General features: G+C 44.4%; 2 protein-coding genes across 2 annotated transcripts in view; both read left to right on the top strand.

Moving 5' to 3' along the window:
- LOC147006535 (dynein axonemal heavy chain 8-like) overlaps positions 1 to 20472 on the top strand; it is a 262978-nt gene that overhangs the window by 45289 nt on the left and 197217 nt on the right. Inside the window, exons 9-10 of the mRNA XM_085868614.1 lie at positions 330 to 383; positions 994 to 1101. Of these exons, the coding sequence (XP_085724740.1) occupies positions 330 to 383; positions 994 to 1101 (162 nt within the window). The remainder of the gene's footprint in view (positions 1 to 329; positions 384 to 993; positions 1102 to 20472) is intronic.
- LOC147006537 (dynein axonemal heavy chain 8-like) overlaps positions 1 to 20472 on the top strand; it is an 82691-nt gene that overhangs the window by 31951 nt on the left and 30268 nt on the right. The gene's annotated exons all lie outside the window — the stretch shown is intronic.

The raw sequence follows: 20472 nt of genomic DNA, 5'->3' as shown, positions 1-20472 counted from the left end.
CAAAGTGTGAGTGTTTGCAGAGTTGTCGAGTTCGGAGGGTTCATAATTCAGAGTTGGGAGTTCTTTGGAGGGAGCAGTTCTTGGAAGGCAGTTTGGGTTGGTTTTTTTGGTTAAATTTTTTATTTGTTTATTTATTTGTGCAGAGATCTCAGGATCGGAGTGGAATTTGCATCGCATTCACATACGTGACGAAGATTCAGTGTGTTTTAAAATGAGTGTAACTTTTAATGGAACCAACTTGCTTCCCGTTCTCTTCTTGGTTTAATGGAACCAACCAACACCAATGGAACCATAAGGTGGACAATTGTTTTCTCTTTTCTTTCCTTCAGGGATTTCAAGGAAAAACTGGGCCACCTGGTCCTCCAGGAGTCATTGGATCTCAGGTAAAGACAAGAGCAAGTTCATCAATAATATATTTTCCTGGAAGCCTTCATGCCACAGACAGTGATGGAATGATTTATTTCCCATTGATAGACGATGATATATGAGTGTGTTCTGTGTGATTTCACAATTGGTGAATCTTCGAGATATTAGATGCAGCACTCACAACATCCTTCTGAGGACATGGGAAGTCTGCTTCCTTTCACTCTTCACATGTATTATTGTCCTTTTATCCACAAGAGTGGAAGAATTAATGAGTGGCAGGAATCGAATCCTTGGTGTGTGTGTGTGTGTGTGTGTGTGTGTGTGTGTGTGTGTGTGTGTGTGTGTGTGTGTGTGTGTGTGTGTGTGTGTGTGTGTGTGTGAGTGTTTACACAGTTGTTTCGATGTATGTGTGCACATTAAATGTGTGTAAATTTACAACTGTGTGTGTGCGGGTCATTGTGTTCGCATGTGTATAATTGTTGGAGTGAAGTGTTGAAGTGACAATATAATTGGACTTGATCACAGGTGTTATTTGTGATTAGTGTTATCATTATATTAATGAAATGACAGTTTTAGAGTTGTAATTGTATTTTTTGTAAGTTTTGTTTTTTTCTCATTGCTTTTTAGGGTTCAACAGGCCAGACTGGACCCATGGGAGAGCGGGGTCACCCTGGCCCTCCTGGCCCACCGGGTGAGCTGGGACTGCCAGGTTCAGATGGAAAAGAAGGCATGAAGGTCGGAAATAACAGTTTTATGTTTATACTGCAATACAATTTTTAGTTAAAGCAACAACAACCAACAACAACAACCAACAACAACAACAAACAAGGGGTTGGGAGTAATTTGGGTGTTGAAATGTGTTTCGATAAACAGTATGAGTAAAGGTGATAACTAGATTTTGCAATTTCAGATTGATCGTTGAGGGTATAAACTGAATTTTAATCTCACTCTCCAGGGATTGATGTTGTATTAAATTATTTAACACAGGTGTTTAAACTCTGACACAAAATTCAGGTAAATTGGTCTCAATGTAAAGTGATGAGAACACACTTGTTTGATAAGAAAAGTATAATTCCTGGATGCTGTCCTTCGAATAACCCAAGTGGTTTTTAATGACCTTTGTTGAACCTTTCACCTCCCAATCATTGTTTTTAATCTTACCGTTCATATTGACCCCCAGGATATCCATGGTAATCGTCATGGCCAATGAAATTTAGAGTTTATAATCTGTCCCTCACCTCTTGATCTCTCAAAATCTTGGAGTTACTCAGTGAGGACTAGAATATGGAATACCCACACTGTTGATGAGAGTGGAAAAATCACGACAACACTCTCAATGTCAAACTTCCAGGGTTATCGTGTCCATAGGCTCATGAATTACCCACCACAGGTGTGTGGATCAGGTGGTTTATTCTCATCACACCAAGCTCCTCGACGCATATTCGTGGAGCTCCCAAAACCCCCACATTAACACGTCATCAACTTGGGGGAAAAACACAAGCTATGGTAAAGCAAGCTCAAGACACAGCTGCTTCTTCTACTGTCGTGTAGCATCATTGGCTGGGGGAACAGCTGTGCAACTGATGCAATACCCTCTGCTGATTCTATCAGGAATTTTTAATTTGTTCATGGTGCCAGCGATAGCTCATCGACTCTTCAAAAAGGACACCGTGTAATCTTTAACGTCCACCAACTAATCCCAGGAGATGGGACGTGTATGTTTACGTCCAACCAAGTGACGGAACACACATTTATGAATCACCCTGCCTGTGAAACACTGGGATGACAGTTTAAAGCTGGGTTTGGATTCAAAGCTCGACTGGACAGCTTAAAAGTGAGTGTACCAACCTGTGGGCCATTCTGCCAGCCCAAGACACCCACTGTTCCCTTTTAAAAAGGGCGTCAGTAAAAATAACTAAATGGACGATTGACATCCAAGCAAAAACTGATTAAAATACTCCAAAATACCAATAGTGTTACACAGTCTACCCTCGAGAAATTAGTTTTGATCTGTCGAGCGTATGTTCCAACGTACCTTCCACCGAATATTTAGTCTTCATTTTCATCATCTGAAACTGGCTCAGTAACCACATAACCACAGTTGCCTTCTTGGCAAGGTCCGCAAGCTCTGGTCCATTCAAGGACATGTTTATTACAGCTACATTTCAGTGTGCTGCATCCTGTAGTGCAGTTGCAATGGATCATTTTGAGCAGAATGTCTGGTGCAGGGCTCTGATGCATCAGGAGTGGAATATTTTTGTCCTCTTTCACATCCAAGCCCCATTCAGTAGGGTTCATGCCGTCTTCCTTGCCCATCCAAACCATGACTTGTCGGTACGTCTGCCAAGAGTGAAGGTTTGTGACCGAGGTTGTTGGACGCAGTCTTTTTGGTTGTCACGAAGGTCTCTGCGGCCACTTTCATGCAAAGAACTTGTAGCGTAATGATGCCAAACGGTCAGATTGGGTTCCGTTAAACAAGGACACAATTGCCTTGCAACCAGTGGTTTCTACAGTAAATTGATCTGCCATTGGTGTGCAAAAGACCTGTGAACAGGCACGCAAGACAGATTCACCCTTGATGACTTTTTGGAAAACAGATTTCTTCCCCATCCCAAAGATTCTCAAAGTAGTGTCACATCCAGAGAAAGTATGAGCAAACAATAGATCAGAGCAGACATCATCACCAAGTAACCGTTTCAGAACTTCGATTTTATAAACATTTGGTTTCCCCTTGTCTGACCTGAAGTACAGGTACTTGCAGTCCTTAGAAGTTGCATGATACAGCAGCAATACCAGCAGATCGGTGTCTTCTCCGATCAGGGTTGTTGCATTGGAGGATGTCATTGTGACGGATGCTTTCACGATGTCCAAATCTGAATCTCCTTCAGCTTGGATGATATGACAGCTTTTCTGCCGCAAGTGTTCAGAGATCAAGTGTATGAGGTCCTGTTTGTTCATAACATTTGAGAGGAAATCTTCCTTTCTCCCAACGAATGTTGTTGTATCCGATATGTTTACCTTTTTCGAAACCAGAGCTCGACTTTGTCGCTGATTCGTATTGTCCTTTGTTATTGGTCCTCCATCATATCCATCAAAGACAACCGTGGCATTTCCGGACATAACATGTCTGATGTGAAAGACGCGTCGGCATCGGCAATTGAGCTGGAGGTGCTGCCTTCGGTCCATTTCAGTCGATGTAGACGTGAACCACCATCTCGAACATCGCGACCAGTCTCTGGAATGGACTGAATAACTGCATCTTCTGCTGAAGTAACATGCCATTGTATGGTGTCCATCAGTTGTGATTTTTCTGGATTCTGCACACGATTCTTTGCTTCAAACAAGGATGGAGGATATGGGGAAAGTTCACATTTCATTCCCTCATCTAGGCACAGATTTTCCTGCTGAGATACCACAAGGAACCTCTGAAATAACAGTGCTGGATCAATGGCTCAATCCTTGGTGATCTTTTTTGGCCTGGGCTGATGTTAGTGTCCTCACTGCAGTGGTTCATTTGTGCGAATATGAGAAGACAGATTGTCCTTCCATTTTATTCACTGTGTTTCTGCCAACAATGAAAAGGTCTTTCACATTGACATCCTCATTATCATTTATCCCTGTGATGATGTTACGAAGGGTCACCTCATCCGAGAATGGAGAATGTTGTTCAAGCTTTGTGGCAATTTTGGCCAAGTCCATCGTGTCCATGTCTATTTGTGATGCAGATTCCTCTTTGTGCTGTTCGCTCATTGTGTATACGGTTAGACAGAATTCCTGCATGGCGTAGCTGTTGCTGGAGGATACCGGAGACGACATTGTCCAAACAGCTCTTTGATGTTCAGTCATTCCACTTCCTCTTGTCAGGCCCCCTGTACATTTAATGGACCGCATCAGGGTCTGTTTGATCACCAAGTCTGATCCAAGGCCAGCCCAGCGTTGGTCGGTGCCTTGAATCACGTGGAATCCGTTTCTGAATTTCGAAAATACTGCAGAGTTTTCAGTTTCTCACGCCTGCATCTTCTGCAGGTAAAGATAAGCAGACTGCAGATGGTTGGGATGTCCAGCAGCAGCAAATATCGTTAAGCAGACAGATATAGCGTGGATTTGCATTTGCTACGACCCTGTGCAATCGGCCTCGACAACTTCCCAGGCCACTCCCAACATTTGCAGATAGTTCAGCCATAATTTGCTCGTTTTTGAACTGTTAGATAAGTCAGACTTTTTGGAAACTAGTGTATGGGAAATCCATTTGATACAATCAATTTTGAGTGATGTTTCCAAGTCTATTGAACTCGCATCTGACATCGCATATTTACTGTCAAATTTTTGCACGAGGATCTCAAATCCTGGCTCATCTGCAATGACTTTTGCTGCGATCCTGGTGCATCAGACACTGACAAACAAAGAGGTGTCCCCAAAATTGGCGCTGCAAAGCTTTTCCATTCATCATGTGATGAACCACAGCGTTTTCACTGGAAATCGTCTCCAAGACCTCTTTCAGGTCACTCCCATTCATCATTACTCCTCTGGCCCCCAACAGATTGAGCTCACTGAAAGTCATATTATCCCCCAAAAATTATCCTCAAAGGATTAAAGTGATCGGAAAGTGTTCAACTCATCAGATTTCAGTAGATATCAGACATGTTCTCACATTGGCTCCCATCTTTTTCTAACCTCATATCTAGACCCTTTATTTTGGTCCAATTTTTAGCAACTTTTGATATGTTGTTCTGTAGACCTAATGGAAAAGAAAAATACCATAAAACGTTTTCTTCCAATTTTTTGGGGGACCACAGCAATTTTTTCATATATTGACTCTCCTCAAAGTAACTCAGTTGGATGACGTAATAAATTATAGGAGTTCGGAGAGACGATTTGTCATTTAACAGACCCCTGGTATTTCGACAGATTCAATACTGTTCAATGAGTTTTCTTCCTTTCTCACACTGGAAATCTCCTGGCCCTTTTCATCGGATGAGATGTTTTTTTCGACTGATGGAGAAGGCATCCATCTATTAACATGCTGATCGAGGTGAACAGGTTGTTCAACTGGTGGTGTGACTTCAATAGGTATTGCCTGTCCCTCACTTGCAGCAAGCTTGGGAGGAGAAGGCTACAAATGATAGTGAAAGCGACGTGGACTTGCTCTGCCCTGATTCAGACAAGCAGTTGCGTGCCGTCTTCGACGAGGAAAGCATTGACGAGGATTTCCTCGGGTTGAGCTGAAAAGCTTCATCAAACTCAAACAGCCCTTTTTCAGTGCCACAAATCCACAAGACATAAGCATCATACCGGGATGAATCCCTTTTCTTCCTTTTTCTGGGAAGAAAAAAAATCCTCTTTATAATATTAAACAAGGACAAATGTGTCCAAGAGCAGCGTCCGAAAATTATCCTCAAAGGATTTGTCGGCTAAAAAACAACAAAAAAACAACAACAACAACTTCCGATATTTTGTCACGTGCCTTGATTAAGCCAATAGCGAGACCCGTCATGGTGTATTTATGTATTTACGAAATAAATAATGTATTTACGAATTTACAATACATTAAATGGAATAATCTTTAAATAGTGACGTGAACTTTTCGAAACTTTAAAGCAAATGTCCGAATATATTTAAAAGTTCATGATAGATGCTTTCAAAAAGCACCCTCAATGCGAGAATGTGTACAAGTGCTTAGTATTTAAGGAGATCCGGATCGTGTGTATAAAAGAGCCGAGTCTTCACAAGAAGAAGAACAACAACAACGGCGAGCGTTCTTAGAGCAGCGTTCGCTACGTGAGACGCTGCTAAAAATAATAAATAAAAATAAAAGCTTCTTGGTGTCCTCTCCTCTCCCTTCAACTTCTTGAAAATGAGAATAAGACTGTTAGACTAAATTAAGGGGACGTGGGAGTTCGCACGTTGATACCTCCGTCACTTTGTTCCGTACAAAGTTAATGTACAAACGTATTGAGATCTCCATCAGAAAATAAAAAGATCAATCGATTAATTTCCTTTGAGGGTGAAAAATACGGGTGCTGTTATTTGATTTGAGGGTGAAATTATTTGAGGGAAATAGAGATGATGAGCTTCACCAAAAAGCTCTAATTTGGTCTCATCTGTCCACAGGACATTTTCCCAGAAGGGTTTTGGCTTGTTCAGGTGTGTTTTGGCAAACTCCAGTCCGGATTTCTTTTGTCTCTCTCTCATCAGTGGGGTCCTCCTGTGTCTCCCACCATAGAACCCCCTTTCATTTAGTTGGCGATGGATTGTGCGAGTTGAAACCGTCGTACCTCGTGTCTGAAGGTCAGCTTGAATCTGTTTGGCAGTTGATCAAGATGCTTTCTCCACCATTCGAACAATCCTTCACTGAAATCTTCCATCAAGTTTTCTCTTGTGACCACGTCCAGGGAGCTTGGCTGCAGTGCCATGGGCCATAAACTTCCTGATAACATTGTGTGCGGTGGACACAAAAACATCAAGGTCTCTGTAGATGGACAAGTAACGTTGAGATTGTCCATGCTTGGCTACAATCTTGTGTCTGACCTACTCAGACAATTCTCTGTTTTTCTTTCTTTTCTCCATGCTCATTGTGGTACACACAGAGACACAAAACAGCAGAATGACTTCATTTCTCTCTTAAAACTGGTTGAATGAGTGATTTTTTTATTTCACAGACACCTGCAGCTCACCACAGGTGAGTTCAATTCCAAAGGAAAGGAGAATCACCCGCTTTAAATCAAATTATTTCTAACAGCTCCAAATTGGTGTCAATAATGTTGTCGAGACCATTTTAGGATTTCTATGTGGAATAAGTTAAGAATTAGTAATTTTTTTAGATTTTTTTTTTTGTTTGTTTCGCTCCACTGCAAACCAAATAAATACATTTGTGGAGAACAAAATATTTTTTTAATTTCAACAATTTTCTGGAAGAAATGATACATTATTTGAAAAAAAGTGCAAGGGTGTCAATATTTTGGGCCACTACTGTGTGTATGTAATTCAATTTAAATAAAATAAAGATTGTTAAAGTCGTATAAATAAATTAATTCTGGAAGTTTACCGCCTGACAGAGTGGCTATTACACCACCCGAGCGAACACGTTACGTGAGTTATTCGTGCCTGTTGTATGTGTCCTTTATGATGTCCTTAAAAACAGTAAGTTTGCTGTTTGAAATGATTTTCAATTTTTCGCTCGCCTGTTCGAAGAACAGAGAGCGATAGCGATACCCCTGGCGTGAGCGTCACCATGAGCGTGAAAATGTTAAAGTTTTTGGTGCAAGTTATTTTTTCCTGTCTAATGTTTTTATCTAACACACTATTTTTTATACGCCCGATATATAAATATATATGCAGTATATATTTTTTATCGGGGCGTATTATGTGATACCGGTCGTCCGTCCGTCCGTCTGTCTGTCCGTCCGTCCGTTCCTGTCCGCACTCTAACTCGCAAAGTTTTCAACTTTTACGTTTCATATTTGGTACATAGGTACAGACTGTGGAGACGGTGTGTCGTGACCTACGTTCGTCATCTAAAGTGGTTGCCATGGCAACCAGGATGCTGTTTTCCATGTAGTAGCACAATTCTGTATGTACCTTCTTGTTCGGGCGTATATTGTGCTCACTTGCGCTCTTGTCACTGATGACAATGTACAAATACATATCCTGCTTTAAAATTATTTGGATCAGACTTCACTGCAAGGCTTTATAAAAAAAATATTAATTATGAGATGAGTCTTTTAAAAACGATAAATGTATAAACAGGCGAGCATTGGGTGGCTTTGACACCAACTCTGGTTTTTGACGACCAGACAGGCAGACAGAGTAAAAAAATTATCTCACCATTCTACATGCACGTGCGATCGATCCAAATTCAGAGAGAAAGTGCTGTTTAACGGCAGGTTTGCTTTCCAATTCATGTTCCGATTGCTGTTCAAAGTATAACTTTCAATAGAAATGAAGTTGTTCCTCGATAATAAACTGATGTTTGTGGACAGACGGATGGACATGATCCAGTTGCTTCACCCAGCTTTTCGCTTTGCATGTGCGAGGTAATTATCGGTATTATGTATGTGTGCAAGACGTAGGAGGGCTCACTCAATAATTAGCCAAAAACGTTAATTTCAGTTGGAATGTGTCATTTAAAAGTTCGATGTTGTGGTATTTGTGAATAAGCATTCTTAAAGGCCGAGAAATGAACTCGTAAAATTCACAATTACATGTTGTGAGTTTCATGCAACACGGATCGGTAAATTGTGATCTAAATTGCTTGATGTAATGAGCTAATTTTGACTTTAAAGGGGAGTATTGTGCTGTAAACTGCCTGGTGAGATTCTGCAAATGTCGGGCCAGCTATGGGAGCAACTGCCATCCACATGTCAGGTTAGATATGGGAGCATGCGCCGGAGCAGCACGTCGCTGCGTCCACTTTCCCCTGGTACTCCAGGGACCTCCGTCTAGCCATACCCCAGGCAGATGCCTGGCCCATTCCCATCTCCGAGAGATGCTGATGAACTTGATGCAACCACGAGGCACATGTTTGGCCCATTGGCCTCCACCACTCACGATTGGCCTCCTCCTCCCTCGCTGAGAAAATCTTGTGAGCAGGATCAGCGTCAGGAAAACGCATCACATGTCGATAAAGCCACAGCTGATGCTCACGGACAATGCAGGTAACAAATCTCATTGGAGTCTCTCTCCGAAACTGCTCGTTGGCCACAAAATCTGACCAGTGATAGCCAAGGATTCTTCAACGAGAACTGGAACCAAAGGAATGAAGTCGCCGTCTTAGATCCCTGGTCAGAGTCCAAGTCTCACATCTGGAGAGCAAGATTGAAATCACCAAGGACCTGAAGACTCGGACTATCATCCTCCTGCACAGGACCGGCAGCACCAGACCCCATGATCCACTGAATCCGTGACTCCCCAGGTCCGACCCAGACGTCTATTGACCTCTGACTGACTGAATGTCCCTGCAAAGGTAAGTGAATCTCTACGTGACCTCAACATCCATGCCACAAACAGGTACAGACAAGATAGGAGCATCCAATATGTCATTGAAAGCCTGGATCTTAGTTTTGACCCAGGAAACCCATAATCCCAGCGGCTCCGACTCCTCATTCAGCACTTCCATTGCCCCCGAAAGGATATCCAGAGTCTCTGCAAAGATGACTGCATCATCTGCGAAATCAAGGTCAGAGATCTTGACATTCACAAACGATGCACCGCAGCTTGATCTCTCCGACATCCTCCCCAGAATCCAGTCCAGACAAGCACTGAAAAGTGTGGGGGCCAGTACACATCCCTGATAAACTCCAGTATCAACTGGAAATAAGTCAGAGATGGTGTCACCACATCTCACAGCACTCTCAGTGTCAAAGAAAAGTTCAGACATCAGATTGATCAGTTTTAGTGGCATTCCACGACAACCAAGAATCTCCAGAGGGCATCACGATTCAATGAATCAAACACTTTGCAGAGATCAACAAAAGCTGCAAGCAGCCCCTGCCAGAACTCTCGTCTGCATTCGGTGAGGAACCGAAGAGCAAGGATACGGTCAATAGTTGACCTCCTTGGTGGAGAGCCTGACTGCTCTGGACGCTGGTGCTCAAGCAGATGATGGCGAACCCTATCAATAATTATCCGAGCAAAGACCTTGCCAGGCACTGAGAGCAGCGTCACCCCTTGGTATTTGTTGCAGTCCTGGTGATCACCCTTCCCTTTCCAGAGAGGGACAACAAGGCCCCTCTTCCAGTCAGTTGGGATGATGCCTGTGTTCCAGGCAGAGCACAGAACTGCATGCAATGACACGAGTGCAGCATTTCCACCAGCCTTGAGAAGCTCAGCATGGATGCCACAGATCTCTGGAGCTTTACCCCATTTCAACCGGTTGACTGCAGCTTGTGTTTTCACAAGTGAAGGTGGACCACAGTTGTTGGAGGGTCAGAAACAGTTATTATAACACCCCGTACGTCCAACTCAACAGCTGGTGGATCAGCCTGGTATAGCCGCTCAAAGTAACCGGCCCAGCGGGCCTTCACTTCGGACTCCTCTGTCAAGAGCCCACCACCCTCCACTATAACTGCATTACACCGAGAGACCAGCTTGGTGGAACGCAATGCACAAATTCCCCTATAAGCAGAACGAGAATCACCTGTCCACAGGTGATGTTCGACCCCCTCACAGATTCCTCGCACATTGGCCTCCTTGTCCACCCTAAGCGCACGTAGTTTTACGCCTCAGCTCCCGAAACAGCTCAGCTCTGCCATTCAGCCTTGCCCAGTGACTGGTCAATGGAAACCTGTTTCCTATGGGAGACAAAATTCTTATTCACCCTTTGTTGAGTTCCAAGACATCCACCGGCAACATCAAGGAAGATGGTCTTGAAGGCACTCCACAACTCTTCAAGATTCCTCAAAGTATTCAGGCTCCCCAAAATCCTCACTCAGCTTGTTCGCAAACTCCTCAGCCACCCTCTCATCCTTGAGCTTGCCAACATCCAGCCGAGGCTGGGATGGTACCATGTTCCTGGATTTTCCACACTCAACGTAAAAATGCAGGAAGACGATCTGTCCATCTTACTGGTTAATAAACCAACTTATTCAGTGCTATGCAGCCACTCCCGACGACCACACAAGATTTCATCAAAAAGAGTGGATTTATTCACAAAGGAGGAAAAGGGGTGAGAACAATCCACAAAAAATTATCCCCAGCGTGCCCGAAAGCCACGACAGTCTCAACACAAATGATTAATTCCATCAGTTTGGAAGAGAGGGGGGTGACAGGGCTCAGAAGGGGAGTGACGAGACAAAAGAAAACCTGTGATGCACATGCTCGGCTCGCGTACCTGGTCCACCTCCCAACAATTGCTCTCTCTTCGTGCAACAGCCCAGTAGGTCATTGGGGGTAACGTCGTGCGTGCTTTGTCCTTGCTGTGCCCTCCCAGCCTTTCCTCCCCCCTCCCTTCAGACTGATATCCATATAATGGCATTCCTTATCCCATCTCGTGGACTTGCACTGACCCCGCGATCACTCAGAAGTTGCACTCATTGGTTGTGGTGTCGGGGAAATTTCACTCAAAAACAGACAAACGACGGGGAAGGTACGAGATTGTACAGAAGGTGGGAACGAGGCTGAGGAACAGACGCTTGGGAGAGAGAGGAACGAAATCCTTTTGTAAATTACAAGGATTACACCACGCTTACGCTAATGTGGACAGACATCACGATGAAATAACTATTCTCACCTATCCCCCATATTACCAACTTGACTAATTCTGAAATAACATCCATCATTTTTTTTTGGGGGGGGGGGAAATAACAAGCAGCAAGCATCACAAGATTTATTTATTTTATTTGTCATGACTGTTAACATTTATTTTATATCTCGGAAGTCTTCGGAGTGGAAAGTCTTCGTCGTCCCACGTGATGGGACGAGAGGTGGATCTCTTCTTCCTGGGTGAGTTGAAATTAGATTCGTTGAGACGAGTGGACGTACCCCCGGAGACGCTGCCGCTCTCAAGGAAAGAGAGGACCTCCTTATTTCTTGTGGGAAGATGGAGCTTTTCGAGGAAGACATGTCAGAGGGAAGGAAGATTGAGGAATTGTGTAACGTGTCATCATGCCTGTCGGGTTTGCAGAGCGTTGAGAGCGACTCGGTATTATTGTGGCAGTTGGTTCAGGAGCACCATGAGTTGTCTCACCCCTTGTCCTCGCAGAGGGTCGAGACGGAGCTCGCGAAAATAACACAGATGGAGGGTCCTGCTGAGTTGATACAGTTGTCCCCTCGGGCTCATGAGAGTGCATCGATATTGAACTGGTATTTGCGGTCTCAAGTCTCGAAGCATCACGTCTCTCGGACCCCGATCTAGATGTGATCCGGTATGACGTCTCTCCCCTGATACCCGCGAGCGGATTGTATCCACAATGCGCGTTGGACAGAAGACATCTCGGAAACAATCCACATTACTTCGGTGGGAATCCGTACTCTCTCGGAGGAAATCCGTACCCTCTCGGATGCGATCCAGACTTCGACAGAGGCGATCCGTATTTTCTCGGATGCAATCCATATTACTTCGGAGGCGATCCTCATCATTTTGGTCCACCGAGGTTGGCTCTTCGAACTGCAAGAGTGGATCTGTGATGGAGGATGACGAAACACGGCGGCCCGATGCCATCACCTTGACTGAAGAACCAGCGACACCGCGAGCTGGACCAGCAAGACCACCAACAGCTTATGAAGAACGAACGCCATATGAAGCTTATATACTTCATATACCTGCGAAACGATACACACTGTCAGTTATAACTGATGTGATGATTGATGCATTAAATAAGACGATACACATTGTCAGTTATAACAGATGTGATGATGGATGCATTCGGGAAGACGATACACATTGTCAGTTATAACTGATGTGATGGTGGATGCATTCGGTTAGACGATACATATTGTCAGTTATAACTGATGTGATGGTGGATGCATTCGGTAAGACGATACATATTACCAGTTATAACTGATGTGATGATGCATGCATGAAGTCAAGCCATTTTGACGCTCCCATTGATCCCTCCCATTGACTCCTCCCATTGACCCCTGACATTGACACCTCCCATTGTTCTCCGCCTTTTTCTGTTATTTGTTTATTTATTTTAACCCTACTTTCTCTTTCTTCACGGTAACGAAACACATTCCCGTCCCTCTGACGTCATATTCCTTAATCTCCTTTACTCCACCAAATAATTACTCACTCCTCATTACAGCTGTCTTGATGGCCAAGAGGAACGCACACTAACCCGAACCCTAACACCCTAACCCGAACTCGAACCCGAACTCCCCTCGAAGCTGTCCAGCCTGGGTTGGAATTCCGACCCAGCTATAAACTGTCATCCAGGTGTTTCACAGGTAGGGTGATTCCATCTCTCGGATAAACGTTAAACTGGGCCTTCCACCTGCCAGAATTAGTTTGTGGATGTTAAAGATCCCAGGCTGTCCTTCGGTAAGAGGAGGCGAGCTATCGCCGGCACCATGGCCACACTCTCAGCCGTTGATGTTACCCCACAGTGTTGTGCTGCATTCGAAAGAAGAAGAAGAGTTTTAATTCGGAACTCACCTCTTCTGAGCTTCAATCCCTCATCATTGATCCAACTACCTTTGATCCTTTACCCCTGATCCTTGGCTAAGTCTAAGGCCCTTTGGACTTTCACCCCATCCTTCCCGACATCATCTATAAACCGTCTGTACTACAACTACCACGACTACAACAACCACCACCACCGCAACTACTACTACTACGACTACTACTACAACAGTCACAGTTATTCCCACCTTATTGTGGGAATGGCCATGGGAGAGGTTTGGCACAAACCTCTCACGAACCGGCTGGCCAGGCCTGACGTTCAAATGAAGGTGATTTGAAGAAGAATTTGTAATTTGTTCAGAGTGCCGGTGATAGCTAGCCTACTCTTTACAAAATACACCACGTGATCTTTAACATCCACCAACTGTTGCTCTCAGACCGAGTAGCCGGCTTCGGGACCCTCAGAGGGCCGGAGCACTTTGAAAATACATCGTCGTGCGAGGAGTCCGTCTCTCCGGTGTATCGTCGGGTCGGGAATCGAACCTCTGGACCATCCCTTGAGACACACGTCGCCCCTCTGTCCACTATCACAACCCTCTGTTGGTCCAACGAAGGCCTAACTGCCGAAACGTTGGTACCCGGCGTGTTTTTCATCCGTCCCTCACAATTATAAATATTTATTGAACATTAACGGCCATTCCGAAGGATTATATGAACATTTACAGGATGTTGTTGATGTTACTGATTATAAAATACAAACAGACACGAACACACGCACCTGGATACCTTGATACCTGTGAGAGGGCTTCGTTGGACCTTGTGAAACCCACACACACCCTTCCAGCACGGTTTTAGTTTTACCCAAAATGGTGGACTCCACTTGTGTCGGCACCAGGTGAGCCCCAGCCCATCGATCCTCCATCGGGGACACGTGACGGGGAGAAGGGGAAACAGATAAATTGTCAAACAAGAAGAAGAGCAATCAGGCATCGCACATCATCGGCAGCACTTGTTTTGTGTAGTTAACCCTTCATTATCCTTCACTCACGAAGCGAAAAGCACGGTTGGGCATTCGGTTGTGTACGTACGCGTACGTGTCTGTATTTTTAATATTCATTTTCTCGGCAACCGTTTGTCCGATTGACACGAAATTTTACCGTCGGAGTGCCTCCCCCTGCTGAATGTTTTTTTTTTCAATCATAATTATGACGTCATAGGTCAGAAGGATGGACAAACGTCTCACCTCTACATCTCCAATCCTGTAAAAACCTGGTCTGAATCCAAAGTGTATATATCTAAACAGTATGTGTTTATGTTTTTGTACACTGCTCCTTCCCAATTCCATATCTGGGCAATGCATGACGTCATTGCTTCGCCATGACGTCATCGTCGGGCGCAGAAAGAACCATCGCAGGGCAACGAAAAACAGGAAAAAAAAAACGAAAAAAGTGGGTTGGTGACAGCCTCAGCGTCTCACAGTGCCTTACAGCTCCTTACAGCTGTCTATCGGTTATGGCTCCTGGTGACTCCTGGCCGTGGGTGACGCTCGGACCATTAATGCTCCTGTTCGAGAGCTGCTCTTGGCGTCCCGGTACTTGGGCGCTGGCAATGGACAAGGCACGTTCACACATTTCAGGACGTTTTGAGCTCGCCTGTTCGAAGAACAGAGAGCTATAGCGATTGCGTGAGCGTGAGCGTGAGCGTGAAAATGTTAAAGTTTTTGGTGCAAGTTATTTCGAAGCTTGCCATTAATTTAATATGTGGACTACGATCCTGATATTTGGCATGGAGGTTCCTTTGGGGTATATCATTGATGTAGTCAAGTTGAAATTAAAAAATAATTTCAAATGTTTCAAATTTTTGACCTGTTTTGAACTTAACTTTTTTGTAGCACATCAACGTTAAAGTTTTTGGTGCAAGTTATTTTTTGGGAAGCTTGCCATTCATTTAATATGTGTACCAGGATGCTGATATTTGGCATGGAGGTTCCTTTGGGGTATACTATTGGTGTAGTGAAGTTGAAATGAACAAATGATTTAAATTTTTTCAAAAAATTTCAATCTAAAATGGTGTCAAAGCCACCCAATGCTTACCTGTTTATACCAGATGCTTGCCATTCATTTAATATGTGTACTAGTTTTCTGATTACAAGAAACAAATACATATATTGCTTTAAAATTATTTGGATCAGACTTCACTGCAATGCTTTATTCAAAAATATTATGAGACTCGTCTTTTAAAAACGATAAATGTATAAACAGGCGAGCATTGGGTGGCTTTGACACCAACTCTGGTTATTTGATGTACGACTTCTATTTGGCGAGCAAGACAATTTCTCTCCCCCCCCCCCCCCGAATGATCTGCTGGGTACCCTTGTCTGTGTTTACTTGTTAAGTAAGTCATCGATATAAGCATCTGCTCTTTGTCTCTTTTTTCCATCAGTGCCGAATTAATCATTTATTTTATTGCGATCATTTTGATTGATTTGACCTGATTGATGATATTTATTTGCTTGCGAATATTTTGAGAGCTTTGAATTAACTTATTTTTACCTCACGAAAATAAGAAGTCATTTTTATTTTTTTTATTTTCTTATTAATAAGTTCCTTTGTTGACGTTCCAACCTGTCCGTGCTTGTCCTTTCCTTCCATTGATTCAGCATTGTCCCAACCTATATAGACTGGGAGGTAATTACCACACGAATTGACCAATAACAGTTGGCACACACCAGCGGTTAAAACGCTCGGCCGCCCTAATTAAGATCTAATCAAGATAAGATTGGTACTTTACCGAGGGCGCGCTCCCCGTTCAGGAAACCAAGTGACCTCTAGTTAAATGGAATAATTAAGACGGTGGACACTGGAACTCGTGGTTAACTGATTGGCGTTTGTGGTTCTAAAGCAACCCACCGCACCACGAAGTTAATCATGAGTGGTGGCCCCAGGTCCTGCTCTTCCGAGGAGAAGCGGGGATTAAACCCCCTCATAATACACTCAGTACCCATGGCCGTAACTATATATATATATATATATATATATATATATATATATATATATATATATATATATATATATATATATATATATATATATATATATATATATATATATGTATATATACATGTTGTTGTGGATTCTCGCCACGTCGGCGTGCGGGCGACCGCTTTTAGCTAATTGCGGCCGCGCTCGCCCACCGAACGTAGCAATCCAGTCGTAGCTTTCGGATCAACGCCGAAATCCAGCTACGGGTGTGTTTTTAATCACACCACAACCTTGTCAATGCTCTGCTCGCGCTACAGGGTCGATTGCCGAATTGTCGATTTACCTAATTATTCGTGCGGACAGACTACCGAGAGGTTGTACCTCAACGGGACTCGTATGGACACGAGCCGCTTCAGCAGCTTGTTCCGTTTGTGATCGCCGAGCGGTTTATCGCCAAGCCCCGTCGGACCCGATTATTTTATCGGCCATTAAAAACCAGCTATTATCCCGAACGCAATTATGGCAGTTCAATGAAGGAAGGGACCCAACAAGCAGGTGAATATTCAGACAATGACATTTATTTTAACACGTATGCACGCATGCAGTCAACGAAGCAATGGGGGGATGGGGGACAAGACGTGAGCAAACAAAAGAACTGCAGCCGTTCTATTTATTATTTACACAATCACTGAGTCAGTTCACTACTTAAGGACAAGGCGCCACAACTTCCATGCAAAGAAAACTGCAGGAAAGGAAAGGGTAGAACAGGACCCGTAGGCCTTTACTGTTCCACGGAGCTGTGAAGACCGAAAGAGCTCCGCAAGACCATGCAGGTTACCTGCCACCCTCGTGGTGACTCGCTGGACGACCCTCGATGTCTCTCCGTCAACACGGCAGCTGATGTATTGGCAGCTCGGTTGGTCCAGGCCTTGCCGTGCGGCCTGGTTGATCGGGCCTAGCCGACGATGCCTCAGAGGAGCGAACGGGCCTTGCTCTTTTAAGAGTTGATGCTCTTTTAAGAGCCCGCCCACTCCTCAGCGTCGCTCGGACCGTCCCGGGGCCCGATCACCTCGGACCGTTATGTCGCTGGCTGGCGACTTCTCGCCAGCTGCCTCCACCGACCAACAGCCCTGCACCAGACTCTAACCTCTCCCGGACTCCGAACGAGCTGGAACTGGCGCTCTCCACCCCGACTCCACTCGACTCCGAACCCAGACAGACTGCCGGCTTGGCGTTCCAGCGTGCCCATTTATGGGGTACGGGGGTGCGTTTGGTCTTCCACCTTCGACCTCTCACCCCCCGCTGGCTCCGCCCCTTTTGTCATTTTGATCCGATCTCGTCATCAAACACGGACGTGCGCGGACGTGGTAGAAATCATCGGCTCCCGCCCCAACGAGGGAGTCCCCGCGTCTGTCGGCGGAGATGCTGTTCGTTGAGGACGCTGTTGCCGGCAACAAGATGGCGGCATTTGTGGAGATGAAGGTGAGGAGATGATGTTGTCATTTGTCATGGCAAAGGTGGTGAGATGTTGGCGGTTGTGGCGGAGGTGGTGAGGATATGATGTTGTCGTTTGTTATGGCGAAGGTGGTGAGATGTTGGCGGTTGTGGCGGAGGTGGTGAGGAGATGATTGTTTGTTTGCCAAAATAAAGATAGCAAAAGAATAACAGCTAACTCAAAGATCACAGCCCGGTACACGAATAATTGCCCTTTTGACATCGGTGGGGAAATCCAATCTGAACATACACTTATCGACATAACTGATCTCTGGGAAACCTGAATTATGTTCTGTGAATTTCCACAACCGACACATTGTAAGCAACAACGATCCGTACTTCTGCATTGTAATGGGTTGCTCACATGTATTTAGATTTTTATGTTTTTATCCCCCGCCAACAAACGAAGTTGGCAGGGGATAGAGAAATGGGTTCCGTCCGTCCGTCTGTCACATTTCGTTTCCGGAGCTTAACTACAAATCCCCTGAAGATATATTTACAAAATTTGGTGCACATATCAAGCAAGTGGTGAACTGGTGCCTTTTGATATTTTCGAATTGATAGGTCACATGGTTTGGCAGCCATGTTGGATTAAAGAAAAATATTAAATAATGTTTTCTCTGGAATCACATTACCTAACGAAGCGAAAATTTGCAACTCTCATCTTCCACCATGTCTGCATACATAGTAAAAATTATGATGTCACAAGTCACACGGTTTGGCGGCCATCTTGGATAGAAAAAACACATCCGATTAACACGAAACTTCACACACGTATTCCACTGCAGGATTGGAGGCAGAATATAAATTTATGATGTCATAGGTCACATGGTTCGTCAGCCATCTTGGATTGAAAATAATAAATTTTAAAAATCTTCTCCAGAACGGCTGGACAGATTGAGGCAAAATTTCACATACACTTTCCCCAAGACATCCTTTCAGAAGTTTGTTAATTTTTAATTGATAGGTCACATGGTTTGGCAGCCATATTGAATCTACCCTAAAACCTTCAAACATCTTCTCCAGAACGGCTGGTCAGATCAAGGGGAAACTTCACATCCATATTGCACACGCTTAGGGAATATGAGTTTGTTAATCCTCATTTACTATGGCGGGGGATATTGAAGACTTTGTCTTCAACGGATGCAAGTTTTAATTGACTTGCTTTTATGAATGCTTTCCGATGGTTCTGTGATTTTTCCAGGTATAATGGCTTTGAAACGTTTGAACCCTGACCCAGCTGTAAACTTTCATCTGGGTATTTTGCAGGCAGGGTGATTCATTCATGTGTGTGCCGTCTCTCGCAGTGACATTACATCACATCTTCTGGACTCCCTCTCCCACCCCCCACTCCTCTCTCTCTCTCTCTCTCTCTCTCTCTCTCTCTCTCTCTCTCTCTCTCTCTCTCTCTCTCTCTCTGTCTCTCTCTCTCTCTCTCTCTCTATTTTCTCCACTGTCCCTCTCCCACCCCTCTCCCTCTCCCACCCGTCCTCCTCTCCCACCCCACCCCTCTCTCTCTCTCTCTCTCTCTCTATCTCTATTTATCTCTCTCTCTCCTATTTTTCTCCACTGTCCCTCTCTCACTCCTCTCCCTCTCCCACCCCTCTTCCTCTCCCACCGCTCTTCCTCTCCCACCCCCTCCTCTCTTCTCTATCTCTATTTATCTCTATCTCTCTCTCTCCTATTCTCCACTGTCCCTCTCCCATCCTCTCCCTCTCCCACCCCTCTCTCTCTCTCACCCCTCTTCCTCTCCCACCCCATCCTCTCTCTTTTTATCTCTATATCTCTCTCTCCTATTTTCTCCACTGTCTCCCACCCCTCTTCCCCCCCCTCTTCATCCCCCCTCTCTCTTTCTCTCTTTTTCCTACCCCTCGCTCTTTCTCTCTCCAACCCCTCTTCCACTCTCTTCAACCTCTTCCTCATGATGAAGATTTTTTTCACTTTCCTCACTCATATTATTGAATGCCTCTTCATCATCACCACAAATCTCTGTCTACATCGTTTTTTTAAGTACGATCGTTTTCAAATTGGGAGCTTGGAGCGAATCCATGATTTTCCACGATCCACTCTCATGGACTCATAAAAGAAACGAAGTCGATATCCCGATTTACTTTAAGCAAATCTAAGTTCCCTCCAGAATGTGAAATTTCGAAAGCATTAAACTTATCCTTTTTCTATTGTTTGGAGAATTATATTTAATTTAGGAACGTGCCAAAATTAACGAGCTTTTTTGTTGATTTTTTTTGTATACATTATCGAGGCTCGGATGGGAGCTAACACACAACGCACAGCAAGGGGGGCATGAAACAAGAGGGGTGAGAGAGGGGAGGACAAAACACCGGGGAACAGAGACATTAGGAGATCTGTGGAAACTGTGGTGGCGAGAGATTTAGGAGTCATGGAATTGGAAGAAGAAAGGTCAACTGACAGGAGGACATGGAGAAGGGTGGTCAAGCGGTTTTGTGTCGACCCGAAGTAAAAAAATTGGAGAAGATGAAAGAAGAAGAAGAAGAATGAAAACTTGTACCTCTCCACTCCCAAGTCCTGTAGTCTGCATCTCTTGATAGGTAT

Source organism: Eptatretus burgeri, unplaced genomic scaffold (assembly GCF_056783735.1).
Source record: "Eptatretus burgeri isolate ZD-2024b unplaced genomic scaffold, Ebu_testis_v1 Ebu_testis_scaffold_3167, whole genome shotgun sequence".
Classification (NCBI taxonomy): Eukaryota; Metazoa; Chordata; class Myxini; order Myxiniformes; family Myxinidae; genus Eptatretus; species Eptatretus burgeri.
The sequence above is the reverse complement of the archived record's forward strand: the minus strand, read 5'-3'. Positions and strand labels throughout refer to the sequence as shown.